The sequence below is a fragment of the Coregonus lavaretus genome, assembly GCF_964263955.1.
Source record: "Coregonus lavaretus genome assembly, chromosome: 26".
In the NCBI taxonomy this organism is placed as follows: Eukaryota; Metazoa; Chordata; class Actinopteri; order Salmoniformes; family Salmonidae; genus Coregonus; species Coregonus lavaretus.
This window is the reverse complement of record NC_140013.1, coordinates 44,195,585-44,209,994: the sequence shown is the minus strand read 5'-3', so window position 1 is coordinate 44,209,994 and position 14,410 is coordinate 44,195,585. Positions and strand designations below refer to the sequence as shown.

The following is a 14,410-nucleotide window of genomic DNA, read 5'->3' as shown; positions in this document are numbered from 1 at the left end:
TGTTGTAATAGTATACTATATATATATATATATTTTATAATGGTATACTATATATACAGTGGGGAAAAAAAGTATTTAGTCAGCCACCAATTGTGCAAGTTCTCCCACTTAAAAAGATGAGAGAGGCCTGTAATTTACATCATAGGTACACGTCAACTATGACAGACAAAATGAGGAAAAAAATCCAGAAAATCACATTGTAGGATTTTTTATGAATTTATTTGCAAATTATGGTGGAAAATAAGTATTTGGTCAATAACAAAAGTTTCTCAATACTTTGTTATATACCCTTTGTTGGCAATGACACAGGTCAAACGTTTTCTGTAAGTCTTCACAAGGTTGTCACACACTGTTGCTGGTATTTTGGCCCATTCCTCCATGCAGATCTCCTCTAGAGCAGTGATGTTTTGGGGCTGTCGCTGGGCAACACGGACTTTCAACTCCCTCCAAAGATTTTCTATGGGGTTGAGACCTGGAGACTGGCTAGGCCACTCCAGGACCTTGAAATGCATCTTACGAAGCCACTCCTTCGTTGCCCGGGCGTGTGTTTGGGATCATTGTCATGCTGAAAGACCCAGCCACGTTTCATCTTCAATGCCCTTGCTGATGGAAGGAGGTTTTCACTCAAAATCTCACGATACATGGCCCCATTCATTCTTTCCTTTACACGGATCAGTCGTCCTGGTCCCTTTGCAGAAAAACAGCCCCAAATCGTGATGTTTCCACCCCCATGCTTCACAGTAGGTATGGTGTTCTTTGGATGCAACTCAGCATTCTTTGTCCTCCAAACACAACGCGTTGAGTTTTTACCAAAAAGTTATATTTTGGTTTCATCTGACCATATGACATTCTCCCAATCCTCTTCTGGATCATCCAAATGCACTCTAGCAAACTTCAGACGGGCCTGGACATGTACTGGCTTAAGCAGGGGGACACGTCTGGCACTGCAGGATTTGAGTCCCTGGCGGTGTAGTGTGTTACTGATGGTAGGCTTTGTTACTTTGGTCCCAGCTCTCTGCAGGTCATTCACTAGGTCCCCCCGTGTGGTTCTGGGATTTTTGCTCAACGTTCTTGTGATCATTTTGACCCCACGGGGTGAGATCTTGCGTGGAGCCCCAGATCGAGGGAGATTATCAGTGGTCTGGTATGTCTTCCATTTCCTAATAATTGCTCCCACAGTTGATTTCTTCAAACCAAGCTGCTTACCTATTGCAGATTCAGTCTTCCCAGCCTGGTGCAGGTCTACAATTTTGTTTCTAGTGTCCTTTGACAGCTGTTTGGTCTTGGCCATAGTGGAGTTTGGAGTGTGACTGTTTGAGGTTGTGGACAGGTGTCTTTTATACTGATAACAAGTTCAAACAGGTGCCATTAATACAGGTAACGAGTGGAGGACAGAGGAGCCTCTTAAAGAAGAAGTTACAGGTCTGTGAGAGCCAGAAATCTTGCTTGTTTGTAGGTGACCAAATACTTATTTTCCACCATAATTTGCAAATAAATTCATTAAAAATCCTACAATGTGATTTTTTTTCTCAATTTGTCTGTCATAGTTGACGTGTACCTATGATGAAAATTACAGGCCTCTCTCATCTTTTTAAGTGGGAGAACTTGCACAATTGGTGGCTGACTAAATACTTTTTTCCCCCACTGTATATATGTTGTAATGGTATACTATATACATGTTGTAATGGTATACTATATATACACATGTTGTAATGGTAAACTATATACAAGACTAGACCTCTGCCACCAAGACATTTAAATTTTTAGTCATTTAGCAGACGCTCTTATCCAGAGCGACTTACAGGAGCAATTATCGTGGTCCTCTGTAGCTCAGCTGGTAGAGCACGGCGCTTGTAACGCTAAGGTAGTGGGTTCGATCCCCGGGACCACCCATACACAAAAAAAAAAATGTATGCACGCATGACTGTAAGTCGCTTTGGATAAAAGCGTCTGCTAAATGGCATATTATATTATTTATTATTATTATAATTAGGGTTAAGTGGCTTGCTTAAGGGCACATCGACAGATTTTTCACCTAGTCTGCTCGGGGATTAGAACCAGCGACCTTTCGGTTACTGGCACAACGCTCTTAACCACTAAGCTACCTGCTAACAAGACTAGACCTCTGCCTCCCACGTGACCGCCCTCTTGAAACGTTCTTACCCAGTTGACGATAGAGGAGACGTTTCAGCTAAGGAGTGAGGTTACACCTCCCCCCATCTGTTCCCTCCGTTCCCCTTTATAGAGCGCTAACAGTAACAGTCACACCCATAGAGCTTTCGGTATATCTCACAGACCCTCTCTTCCTCCTCCAGGTCTGTCTGCTGCTGTCCAGAAGTTCTCCCAGTCGCTGCAGGAGTTCCAGTTTGAGTGTATAGGAGACGCAGAGACGGATGACGAGGTCAATATTGGTAAGTCCTCCAACGAGACCAGAACGAGAAGGGTTTCTCTCTTTTTATTTGGTCCGGTTGGTTTCACATTGTCAAATGTCAAACTAATTAAAATGCCTAAACAAAACCAAGTGTTCGTGCAAGTCATTGGGTTTTTTGGGAGAAAAATGCTCACTTTAATCAATGATTATCAAGAAGCATCACTTCATATTACTTTCGCTTTGGTCTTCCAGAATCATGCCGAAGGAAACAGCGCATAGCCACTTTAACTGCGATGTGAATAGACTATATTCAGTAGCCCAGGGATCATCAGCCGCTGGCCGATTTCTTTTCTTGAATGGATGGTCATGGGGCCAGTACATAATTACAAATAATTTGTAGAATGCAAATTGAACGCAAGGAAGCCCAAACAGATATAATAATTGACTAAAACATAATCATTTCAAACCATTCTTACATTTGTATACATCACATATGACCCCCATCTCTTTTCAGACTTATGTTCCAACATTTGAAATTTTGTTTTTTACATTGGATAAAAGTACAGACTCAGAGCTTCTAAATGGCATATCACTGGTTGGAGGAAACATGGGGATGTAATGGCATATCACTGGTTGGAGGAAACATGGGGATGTAATGGCATATCACTGGTTGGAGGAAACATGGGGATGTAACGGCATATCACTGGTTGGAGGAAACATGGGGATGTAATGGCATATCACTGGTTGGAGGAAACATGGGGATGTAACGCTGCTTTAAAAGGTGATACACTTAGAATCCCATTTTCGGAGAAAAAGGGGGATTCAAACATTTTGCTGTGATTTTCACACTTGCTCTACATTAATCCTTAGGAAGCGTATATATCCTTAGGAAGCGTATATATCCTTAGGAAGCGTATATATCCTTAGGAAGCGTATATATCCTTAGGAAGCGTATATATCCTTAGGAAGCTAGGAAGCGTATATATCCTTAGGAAGCGTATATATCCTTAGGAAGCGTATATATCCTTAGGAAGCGTATATATCCTTAGGAAGCGTATATATCCTTAGGAAGCGTATATATCCTTAGGAAGCGTATATATCCTTAGGAAGCTAGGAAGCGTATATATCCTTAGGAAGCGTATATATCCTTAGGAAGCGTATATATCCTTAGGAAGCGTATATATCCTTAGGAAGCGTATATATCCTTAGGAAGCGTATATATCCTTAGGAAGCGTATATATCCTTAGGAAGCGTATATATCCTTAGGAAGCGTATATATCCTTAGGAAGCGTATATATCCTTAGGAAGCGTATATATCCTTAGGAAGCTAGGAAGCGTATATATCCTTAGGAAGCGTATATATCCTTAGGAAGCGTATATATCCTTAGGAAGCGTATATATCCTTAGGAAGCGTATATATCCTTAGGAAGCGTATATATCCTTAGGAAGCGTATATATCCTTAGGAAGCTAGGAAGCGTATATATCCTTAGGAAGCGTATATATCCTTAGGAAGCGTATATATCCTTAGGAAGCGTATATATCCTTAGGAAGCGTATATATCCTTAGGAAGCGTATATATCCTTAGGAAGCGTATATATCCTTAGGAAGCGTATATATCCTTAGGAAGCGTATATATCCTTAGGAAGCGTATATATCCTTAGGAAGCGTATATTTAGAAAAGGAATACTTTCACCAAAATGCTTAAATGGATTTTCTGAACATCATCTCACCAAGTTCCCCCATTAGGCAAACCATTAACAGTATTCACTGGGAAGCTAACCATTAACAGTATTCACTAGGAATATAACCATTAACAGTATTCACTGGGAAGCTAACCATTAACAGTATTCACTGGGAAGCTAACCATTAACAGCATTCACTGGGAAGCTAACCATTAACAGTATTCACTGGGAAGCTAACCATTAACAGCATTCACTGGGAAGCTAACCATTAACAGTATTCACTGGGAAGCTAACCATTAACAGCATTCACTGGGAAGCTAACCATTAACAGTATTCACTAGGAATATAACCATTAACAGTATTCACTGGGAAGCTAACCATTAACAGTATTCACTGGGAAGCTAACCATTAACAGCATTCACTGGGAAGCTAACCATTAACAGTATTCACTGGGAAGCTAACCATTAACAGTATTCACTGGGAAGCTAACCATTAACAGTATTCACTGGGAAGCTAAATATTTTAACATGTTTTCTTTTCCGTCTCATCCTCACACTCTAAATGACGATTACTGTAAGGAATTATTTCCAAAAAATAAAAAATACACAAATGCACAGAAAGATCAGTGCGAATGCCGAATTACAGAGGAATAACTTTTAGAGGCTATTAAATCTTTACAGTCTGGAAAACCCCAGGGCTTGATGGCAGACCAGTAGAGGGATATCAAACCCCAGGGCTTGATGGCAGACCAGTAGAGGGATATCAAACCCCAGGGCTTGATGGCAGACCAGTAGAGGGATATCAAACCCCAGGGCTTGATGGCAGACCAGTAGAGGTATATCAAGCCTTTTTTATATACTCAGAGCTCCATTATTAGCTTGTTTTAACTCCTCCTATAGAAACATTAGTCCGTCTGGTACTCAGCAGGGTGGTCTGATTTCACTATTATTAAAACAAGCAAATATAAAGATCCAGTCCATCTAAAAAAACACAATGTACTAGCAAAATGCATAGCACTCAGAATTAAAAAGGTTTTGCCAGGTATTATTCATCCTGATCAGACAGGTTTTTTTTTTATGGACGATACATTGGAGATAATATACGACAACTACTAGAAATAGTAGAACATCATGAAACATCAACTCCTTAGTCACATCTCAGTTTACTCACTTACTTATGGCGCTGCCTACTCATGATGATTCGTTTTTCAAATCATATGAGCAAAAAATATTTCGCTTTATCTGGGATGCTAAACCAGACAAGTTAAAGCGTGCCTATCTATATAATGGATATGAACTGGGTGGGTTGAGATTATTACATATAAAAGCACTGAACCTCTCTGAAAGCTTCACTTATACAAAAGTTTGACTTGAACCCTAAATGGTTCTGAAGTAGATTACTAAGAAAAGCTCATCCATTGTTTAAAAATGGCCTTTTTGCCTTTGTGCAGACTGCCATGCCTCATTTCCATTAATTGAAAATGAAACCTTGTTCAAAGTATCTCTCTTTTTCAAACAAGCATTGCAGAGCTGGTTACAATTTAAATTTCATCCCCTAGAAAAGATAGAACAAAATTACAATCAATATTATGGTTGAACTCAAATGTGCTGGTTTGATAAAATACCTGTATTTATGGAAAATATGTTTGAAAAGGGTATTTTGTTTTTTAAATTATATTGTACATTGGAATGGTGGAGTTATGTCTTTCATGGAGCTATCGGAATTGTATGGGAAGATCTGCTCAATCCAAGACTACAACCAATTGATTACAGCATTACCCCCAAAATGGAGGAGGCAGGTGGCAGTGGGAGGAGGCAGGGAACTGGTCTGTCTGCCCAATATAAAGGATCAAAACTGGCGGAGGAATAAACATAGCATAAATAGGAAAGTATAGCAGTTTCATTTGAGGACCAGGATGTTGACAGCTGTGCCATACCGATTCCATGGCACAAGGTGTATGAGTCGATATATAAAACGACGCAATATTCAAGACTTTTCAGCTAAAAATATTGTACAGAATTCTTGCCACCAACAAAATATATATTTGGGGCATACAATCATCGTAGATTTTGTTGTGAGGACCATTTGTTCTGGTTTTGCCCTTAGGTAACCTGTTTCTGGTCTCAGGTTCTGGAATGGCTGAAAAAGCAAAACATTAATCTAAAATTGACCCTAGTAACAGCATTGTCGGGAGATTTGGAGAGACCTGGTCAGTCAATTACTAATGTACTAATACTCTTAGTAAAAGTACACTCTATACACACACAAAAGTATGTGGACACCCCTTCAAATTAGTCGATTCGGCTATTTCAGCCACACCCGTTGTTGACAGATGTATAAAATCAAGCACACAGTCTTGCAATCTCCATAGACAAACATTGGCAGGAGAATGGCCCGTACTGAAGAGCTCAGTGACTTTCAACGTGGCACCGTCATAAGATGCCACCTTTCCAACAAGTCAATTCGTCATATTTCTGCCCTGCTAGAGCTGCCACGGTCAACTGTAAGTGCTGTTATTGTGAAGTGGAAACGTCTAGGAGCAACAATGGCTCAGCCACAAGCTCACAGAACGTGACCACAAGAGTGCTGAAGTGAGAAGCGCGTAAAAATCATCTGTCCTAGGTTGCAACACTCACTAACGAGTTCCAAACTGCCTCTGGAAGCAACGTCAGCACAATAACTGTTCATCGGGAGCTTCATGAAATGGGTTTCCATGGCCGAGCAGCCGCACACAAGTCTAAGATCACCATGTGCAATGCCAAGTGTCGGCTGGAGAGGTGTAAAGCTCACCGCCATTGGACTCTGTAGCAGTGGAAACGCGTTCTCTGGAGTGATGAATCACGCTTCACCATCTGGCAGTCTGACGGACTAATCTGGGTTTGGCGGAGGCCAGGAGAACGCTACCTGCCCCAATGCATAGTGCCAACTGTAAAGTTTGGTGGAGGAGGAATAATGGTCTGAGGCTGGTTCGTGCTAGGCCCCTTAGTTCCAGTGAAGGGAAATCTTAACGCTACAGCATACAATTACGATTCTTTGCTTCCAACATTGTGGCAACAGTTTGGGGAATGCCCTTTCCTGTTTCAGCATGACAATGCCCCCATGCACAAAGCGAAGTCCATACAGAAATGGTTTGTCGAGATCGGTGTGGAAGAACTTGACTGTCCTGCACAGAGCCCTGCCCTCAACCCCATCGAACACCTTTGGGATGAATTGTAACACCAACTGGGAGCCAGGCCTAATCGCCCAACATCAGTGCCCGACCTCACTAAAGCTCTTGTGGCTGAATGGAAGCAAGTCCCCCTCAGCAATGTTCCAACATCTAGTGGAAAGTCTACCCCGAAGAGTGGAGGCTGTTATAGCAGCAAAGGGAGAACCAACTCCATATTAATGCCCATGAGTTTGGAATGAGATGTTCGACGTGCAGGTGTCCACATAGTTTTGGCCGTGTAGTGTAAGTTACTGTATATATGGGAGTTTTTACTGTATTCTATACCTCGTTAATAAAGAGCAATGGGAATAGGCCACACATACTACTATACAGGCTACTACACAGGCTACTACACAGGCTACTATACAGGCTACTACACAGGCTACTACACAGGCTACTACACAGGCTACTTCACAGGCTACTATACAGGCTACTATACAGGCTGCTATACAGGCTACTATACAGGCTACTATACAGGCTATATACAGGCTACTATACAGGCCACTATACAGGCTACTATACAGGCTACACAGGTTACAATACAGGCTACTATACAGGCTACTATACAGGCTACTATACAGGCCACTATACAGACTACTATACAGGCCACTATACAGGCTACTACACAGGCTACTACACAGGCTACTATACAGGCTACTACACAGGCTACTACACAGGCCACTATACAGGCTACTACACAGGCTACTATACAGGCCACTATACAGGTTAATATACAGGCTACTACACAGGCTACTATACAGGTTAATATACAGGCTACTATACAGGCTACTACACAGGCTACTATACAGGCTACTACACAGGCTACTATACAGGCTACTACACAGGCTACTATACAGGCTACTACACAGGCTACTATACAGGCTACTATACAGGCTACTACACAGGCTACTACACAGGCTACTATACAGGCCACTATACAGGCTACTATACAGGCTACACAGGTTACAATACAGGCTACTATACAGGCTACTATACAGGCTACTATACAGGCCACTATACAGACTACTATACAGGCCACTATACAGGCTACTACACAGGCTACTACACAGGCTACTATACAGGCTACTACACAGGCTACTACACAGGCCACTATACAGGCTACTATACAGGCCACTATACAGGTTAATATACAGGCTACTACACAGGCCACTATACAGGCTACTATACAGGCCACTATACAGGTTAATATACAGGCTACTACACAGGCTACTATACAGGTTAATATACAGGCTACTATACAGGCTACTACACAGACTACTATACAGGCTACTACACAGGCTACTATACAGGCTACTACACAGGCTACTATACAGGCTACTACACAGGCTACTATACAGGCTACTATACAGGCTATATACAGGCTACTATACAGGCCACTATACAGGCTACTATACAGGCTACACAGGTTACAATACAGGCTACTATACAGGCTACTATACAGGCTACTATACAGGCCACTTTACAGACTACTATACAGGCCACTATACAGGCTACTACACAGGCTACTACACAGGCTACTATACAGGCTGCTACACAGGCTACTACACAGACTACAATACAGGCTACTACACAGGCTACTATACAGGCTACTACACAGGCTACTATACAGGCTACTACACAGGCTACTATACAGGCTACTACACAGACTACTATACAGGCTACTACACAGACTACTATACAGGCTACTACACAGGCTACTACACAGGCTACTATACAGGTTAATATACAGGCTACTACACAGACTACTATACAGGCTACTACACAGGCTACTATACAGGCTACTACACAGGCTACTATACAGGCTACTACACAGACTACTATACAGGCTACTACACATACTACTATTCAGGCTACTACACAGGCTACTACACAGGCTACTATACAGGTTAATATACAGGCTACTACACAGGCTACTATACAGGCTACTATACAGGCTACTATACAGGCTACTACACAGGCTACTACACAGGCTACTACACAGGCTACTATACAGGCTACTACACAGGCTACTATACAGGCTACTACACAGGCTACTACACAGGCTACTACACAGGCTACTATACAGGCTACTACACAGGCTACTACACAGGCTACTATACAGTCTACTATACCGGCTACTACACAGGCTACTATACAGGCTACTACACAGGCTACTATACCGGCTACTATACAGGCTACTATACCGGCTACTACACAGGCTACTATACAGGCTACTACACAGGCTACTACACAGGCTACTATACAGGCTACTACACAGGCTACTATACAGGCTACTACACAGGCTACTATACAGGCTATATACAGGCTACTATACAGGCTGCTATACAGGCTACTATACAGGCTACTATACAGGCTTATAGAAAGGATACAGTATGTAAGGGACGTTTCACTACGTACCGTACCTCCTCCTCCTCCTCCTCCTCCTCATCAGTAAAGAGCAATAAAAGGCTCTACTACAGTTTATCAGGAAATGTTTTATCCAGACTAACTAAATCATACTAATTCCTGGAATAGAGGGGACTGTGGCTTATTCATGAGGAGTATAGATCTTGTGATTGTACAGCTCTGCATTGCATGCATAATTAATGGTTTGATTTGCTGATGAATAACTTTCTTCCTTTTTCTTTAAGCGATCAAAGGGACTAATTGTGATCTGTGTCAGACATTAATGAAGGTTTCTCTCTCTCAGTGCATTCAGAGTTACATTGCATTCATAAAGTATTCAAACCCCTTGACTTTTTCCACATTTTTGTTACGTTACAGCCTTATTCTAAAATTGATTAAATAGTTTTTTTTCCCTTTATCAATCTACACAAAATACCGCATAATGACAAAGCAAAAACAGGTTTTTAGAATGTTTTGCAAATCAAAATAACGACATTTACATAAGTATTCAGACCCTTTACTCAGTACTTTGTTGAAGCACCTTTGTCAGTGATTACAGCCTCGAGTCTTCTTGGGTATGACGCTACAAGCTTGGCACACCTGTATTTGGGGAGTTTCTCCCATTCTTCTCTGCAGATCCTCTCAAGCTCTGTCAGGTTGGATGGGGAGCATCGCTGCACAGCTATTTTCAGGTCTCTCCAGAGATGCTTGATCGGGTTCAAGTCCAGGCTCTGGCTGGGCCACTCAAGGACATTCAGAGACTTGTCCCGAAGCCACTCCTGCGTTGTCTTGGCTGTGTGCTTAGGGTCGTTGTCATGTTGGAAGGTGAACCTTCGCCCCAGTCTGAGGTCCTGAGCGTTCTGGAGCAGGTTTTCATCACGGATCTCTCTGTACTTTGCTCCATTCATCTTTCCCTTGATCCTGACTAGTCTCCCTGTGCCTGCCACTGAAACACATCCACACAGCATGATGCTGCCACCACCATGCTTCACTGTAGGGATGGTGCCAGGTTTCCTCCAGACTTGATGCTTGGCATTCAGTCATTCAGGCCAAGGAGCTCAATCTTAGTTTCATCAGACCAGAGCATCTTGTTTCTCATGGTCTGAGAGTTTTTTAGGTGCCTTTTGGCAAACTCTAAGTGGGCTGTCATATGCCTTTTACTGAGAGTGGCTTCCGTCTGGCCACTCTACCATAAAGGCCTGATTGGTGGAGTGCTGCAGAAATGCTTCTTCTTCAGGAAGGTTGTCCCATCTCCACAGAGGAACTCTGGAGCTCTGTCAGAGTGACCATCGGGTTCTTGGTCACCTCCCTGACCAAGGCCTTTCTCCCCCGATTGCTCAGTTTGGCCTGATGGCCAGCATTAGGAAAAGTCTTGGTGTTTCCAAACTTCTTCCATTTAAGAATAATTTAGGCCAATGTATTCTTGGGGACCTTCAATGCTGCAGAAATGTTTTGGTACCCTTCCCCATATATGTGCCTCCACACAATCCTGTCTCGGAGATCTAGGGACAATTCCACTGGGGTACGGGGGGCGGGCTGGCCACAGGGGTATGAGGGGCTGGCCACTGGGGTACGAGGGGCTGGCCACTGGGGTACGGGGGGCTGGGCTGGCCACTGGGGTACGGGGGGCTGGGCTGGCCACTGGGGTACGGGGTCGGGCTGGCCACTGGGGTACAGGGGGCGGGCTGGCCACAGGAGTACGAGGGGCTGGCCACTGGGGTACGAGGGGCTGGGCTGGCCACTGGGGTACGAGGGGCTGGCCACTGGGGTACGAGGGGCTGGGCTGGCCACTGGGGTACGGGGGGCTGGCCACTGGGGTACGGGGGGCGGGCTGGCCACTGGGGTACGGGGGGCTGGCCACTGGGGTACGGGGGACTGGCCACTGGGGTACGGGGGGCGGGCTGGCCACTGGGGTACGGGGGGCTGGCCACTGGGGTACGGGGGGCTGGCCACTGGGGTACGGGGGGCGGGCTGGCCACTGGGGTACGAGGGGCTGGGCTGGCCACTGGGGTACGAGGGGCTGGACTGGCCACTGGGGTACGGGGGGCTGGCCACTGGGGTACTGGGGGCTGGCCACTGGGGTACGGGGGGCTGGGCTGGCCACTGGGGTACGAGGGGCTGGCCACTGGGGTACGGGGGACTGGCCACTGGGGTACGGGGGGCTGGCCACTGGGGTACGGGGGGCTGGCCACTGGGGTACGAGGGGCTGGGCTGGCCACTGGGGTACGAGGGGCTGGCCACTGGGGTACGGGGGGCGGGCTGGCCACTGGGGTACGGGGGGCTGGCCACTGGGGTACGGGGGGCTGGCCACTGGGGTACGGGGGGCGGGCTGGCCACTGGGGTACGGGGGGCGGGCTGGCCACTGGGGTACGAGGGGCTGGGCTGGCCACTGGGGTACGGGGGTACGGGGGGCTGGGCTGGCCACTGGGGTACGGACCCGGGATGGCCGTCGGGGTATGAGGGGCTGGGTATGGGGGCCGGGATGGCCGTCGGGGACGGGGGGCGGGCTGGATTCTGCTCGCGGGGAATTTTATGGCTGGGCTGGATACTGGCAGGGCTGAGCCAGTTGCTCCGTGGAGGAATGGTAGGGCTGAGGCAGGGGAATGGTAGGGCTGAGGCCGGGGAATGGTAGGGCTGAGGCCGGGGAATGGTAGGGCTGAGGCCGGGGAATGGTAGGGCTGAGGCCGGGGAATGGTAGGGCTGAGGCAGGGGAATGGTAGGGCTGAGGCAGGGGAATGGTAGGGCTGAGGCCGGGGAATGGTAGGGCTGAGGCAGGGGAATGGTAGGGCTGAGGCCGGGGAATGGTAGGGCTGAGGCCGGGGAATGGTAGGGCTGAGGCCGGGGAATGGTAGGGCTGAGGCAGGGGAATGGTAGGGCTGAGGCCGGGGAATGGTAGGGCTGAAGCCGGGGAATGGTAGGGCTGAGGCCGGGGAATGGTAGGACAGAGGCAGGGGAATGGTAGGGCTGAGGCCGGGGAATGGTAGGGCAGAGGCAGGGGAATGGTAGGGCTGAGGCCGGGGAATGGTAGGGCAGAGGCAGGGGAATGGTAGGGCTGAGGCCGGGGAATGGTAGGGCAGAGGCAGGGGAATGGTAGGGCTGAGGCCGGGGAATGGTAGGGCAGAGGCAGGGGAATGGTAGGGCTGAGCCGGGGAATGGTAGGGCTGAGGCCGGGGAATGGTAGGGCTGAGGCCGGGGAATGGTAGGGCAGAGGCAGGGGAATGGTAGGGCTGAGCCGGGGAATGGTAGGGCTGAGGCCGGGGAATGGTAGGGCAGAGGCAGGGGAATGGTAGGGCTGAGCCGGTTGATGGGCTGTAGCCTGGTGGTGGTAACTGGCGGTCTGGAGAGAGTAGGGGGCCTGGGGGTAAGGCTGGCCACTCTGCTAGGGGATGGGTTGACCGCTTGGTTGGACTGGGTTGACCGCTTGGTTGGACTGGGTTGACCGCTTGGTTGGACTGGGTTGACCGCTTGGTTGGACTGGGTTGACCGCTTGGTTGGACTGGGTTGACCGCTTGGTTGGACTGGGTTGACCGCTTGGTTGGACTGGGTTGACCGCTTGGTTGGACTGGGTTGACCGCTTGGTTGGACTGGGTTGACCGCTTGGTTGGACTGGGTTGACCGCTTGGTTGGACTGGGTTGACCGCTTGGTTGGACTGGGTTGACCGCTTGGTTTGACTGGGTTGACCGCTTGGTTGGACTTGGTTGACCGCTTGGTTGGACTGGGTTGACTGCTTGGTTGGACTGGGTTGACCGCTTGGTTGGACTGGGTTGACCGCTTGGTTGGACTGGGTTGACCGCTTGGTTGGACTGGGTTGACCGCTTGGTTGGACTGGGTTGACCGCTTGGTTGGACTGGGTTGACCGCTTGGTTGGACTGGGTTGACCGCTTGGTTGGACTGGGTTGACCGCTTGGTTGGACTGGGTTGACCGCTTGGTTGGACTGGGTTGACCGCTTGGTTGGACTGGGTTGACCGCTTGGTTGGACTGGGTTGATCGCTTGGTTGGACTGGGTTGACCGCTTGGTTGGACTGGGTTGACCGCTTGGTTAGGACTGGGTTGACCGCTTGGTTGGACTGGGTTGACCGCTTGGTTGGACTGGGTTGACCGCTTGGTTGGACTGGGTTGACCGCTTGGTTGGACTGGGTTGACCGCTTGGTTGGACTGGGTTGACCGCTTGGTTGGACTGGTTTGACCGCTTGGTTGGACTGGGTTGGGGCCTGGTTGGCCATATGGTTTGCCTCCCCCATTGTGTTACCATTCCAGGTTTCGGCACCATGCAAAATAGCTTAAAGTCTGGTAAGGATGGGTGGGTGGTAACACAATGGGAATGACTGGGGAGGATGGGTGGGAGGTAACACAATGGGAATGACTGGGAAGGATGGGTGGGTGGTAACACAATGGGAATGACTGGGGAGGATGGGTGGGTGGTAACACAATGGGAATGACTGGGGAGGATGGGTGGGTGGTAACACAATGGGAATGACTGGGGAGGATGGGTGGGTGGTAACACAATGGGAATGACTGGGGAGGATGGGTGGGTGGTAACACAATGGGAATGACTGGGGAGGATGGGTGGGTGGTAACACAATGGGAATGACTGGGGAGGATGGGTGGGTGGTAACACAATGGGAATGACTGGGGAGGATGGGTGGGTGGTAACACAATGGGAATGACTGGGGAGGATGGGTGGGTGGTAACACAATGGGAATGACTGGGGAGGATGGGTGGGTGGTAACACAATGGGAA

General features: G+C 47.4%; 1 protein-coding gene across 1 annotated transcript in view; it reads left to right on the top strand.

Annotated features, from left to right (window-relative positions):
- Nucleotides 1-14,410, top strand: part of arhgap42b (Rho GTPase activating protein 42b) — a 170,136-nt gene that overhangs the window by 37,198 nt on the left and 118,528 nt on the right. The window contains exon 2 of the mRNA XM_084142935.1: nt 2,316-2,443. Coding sequence (XP_083999061.1) covers nt 2,316-2,443 — 128 coding nt within the window. The remainder of the gene's footprint in view (nt 1-2,315; nt 2,444-14,410) is intronic.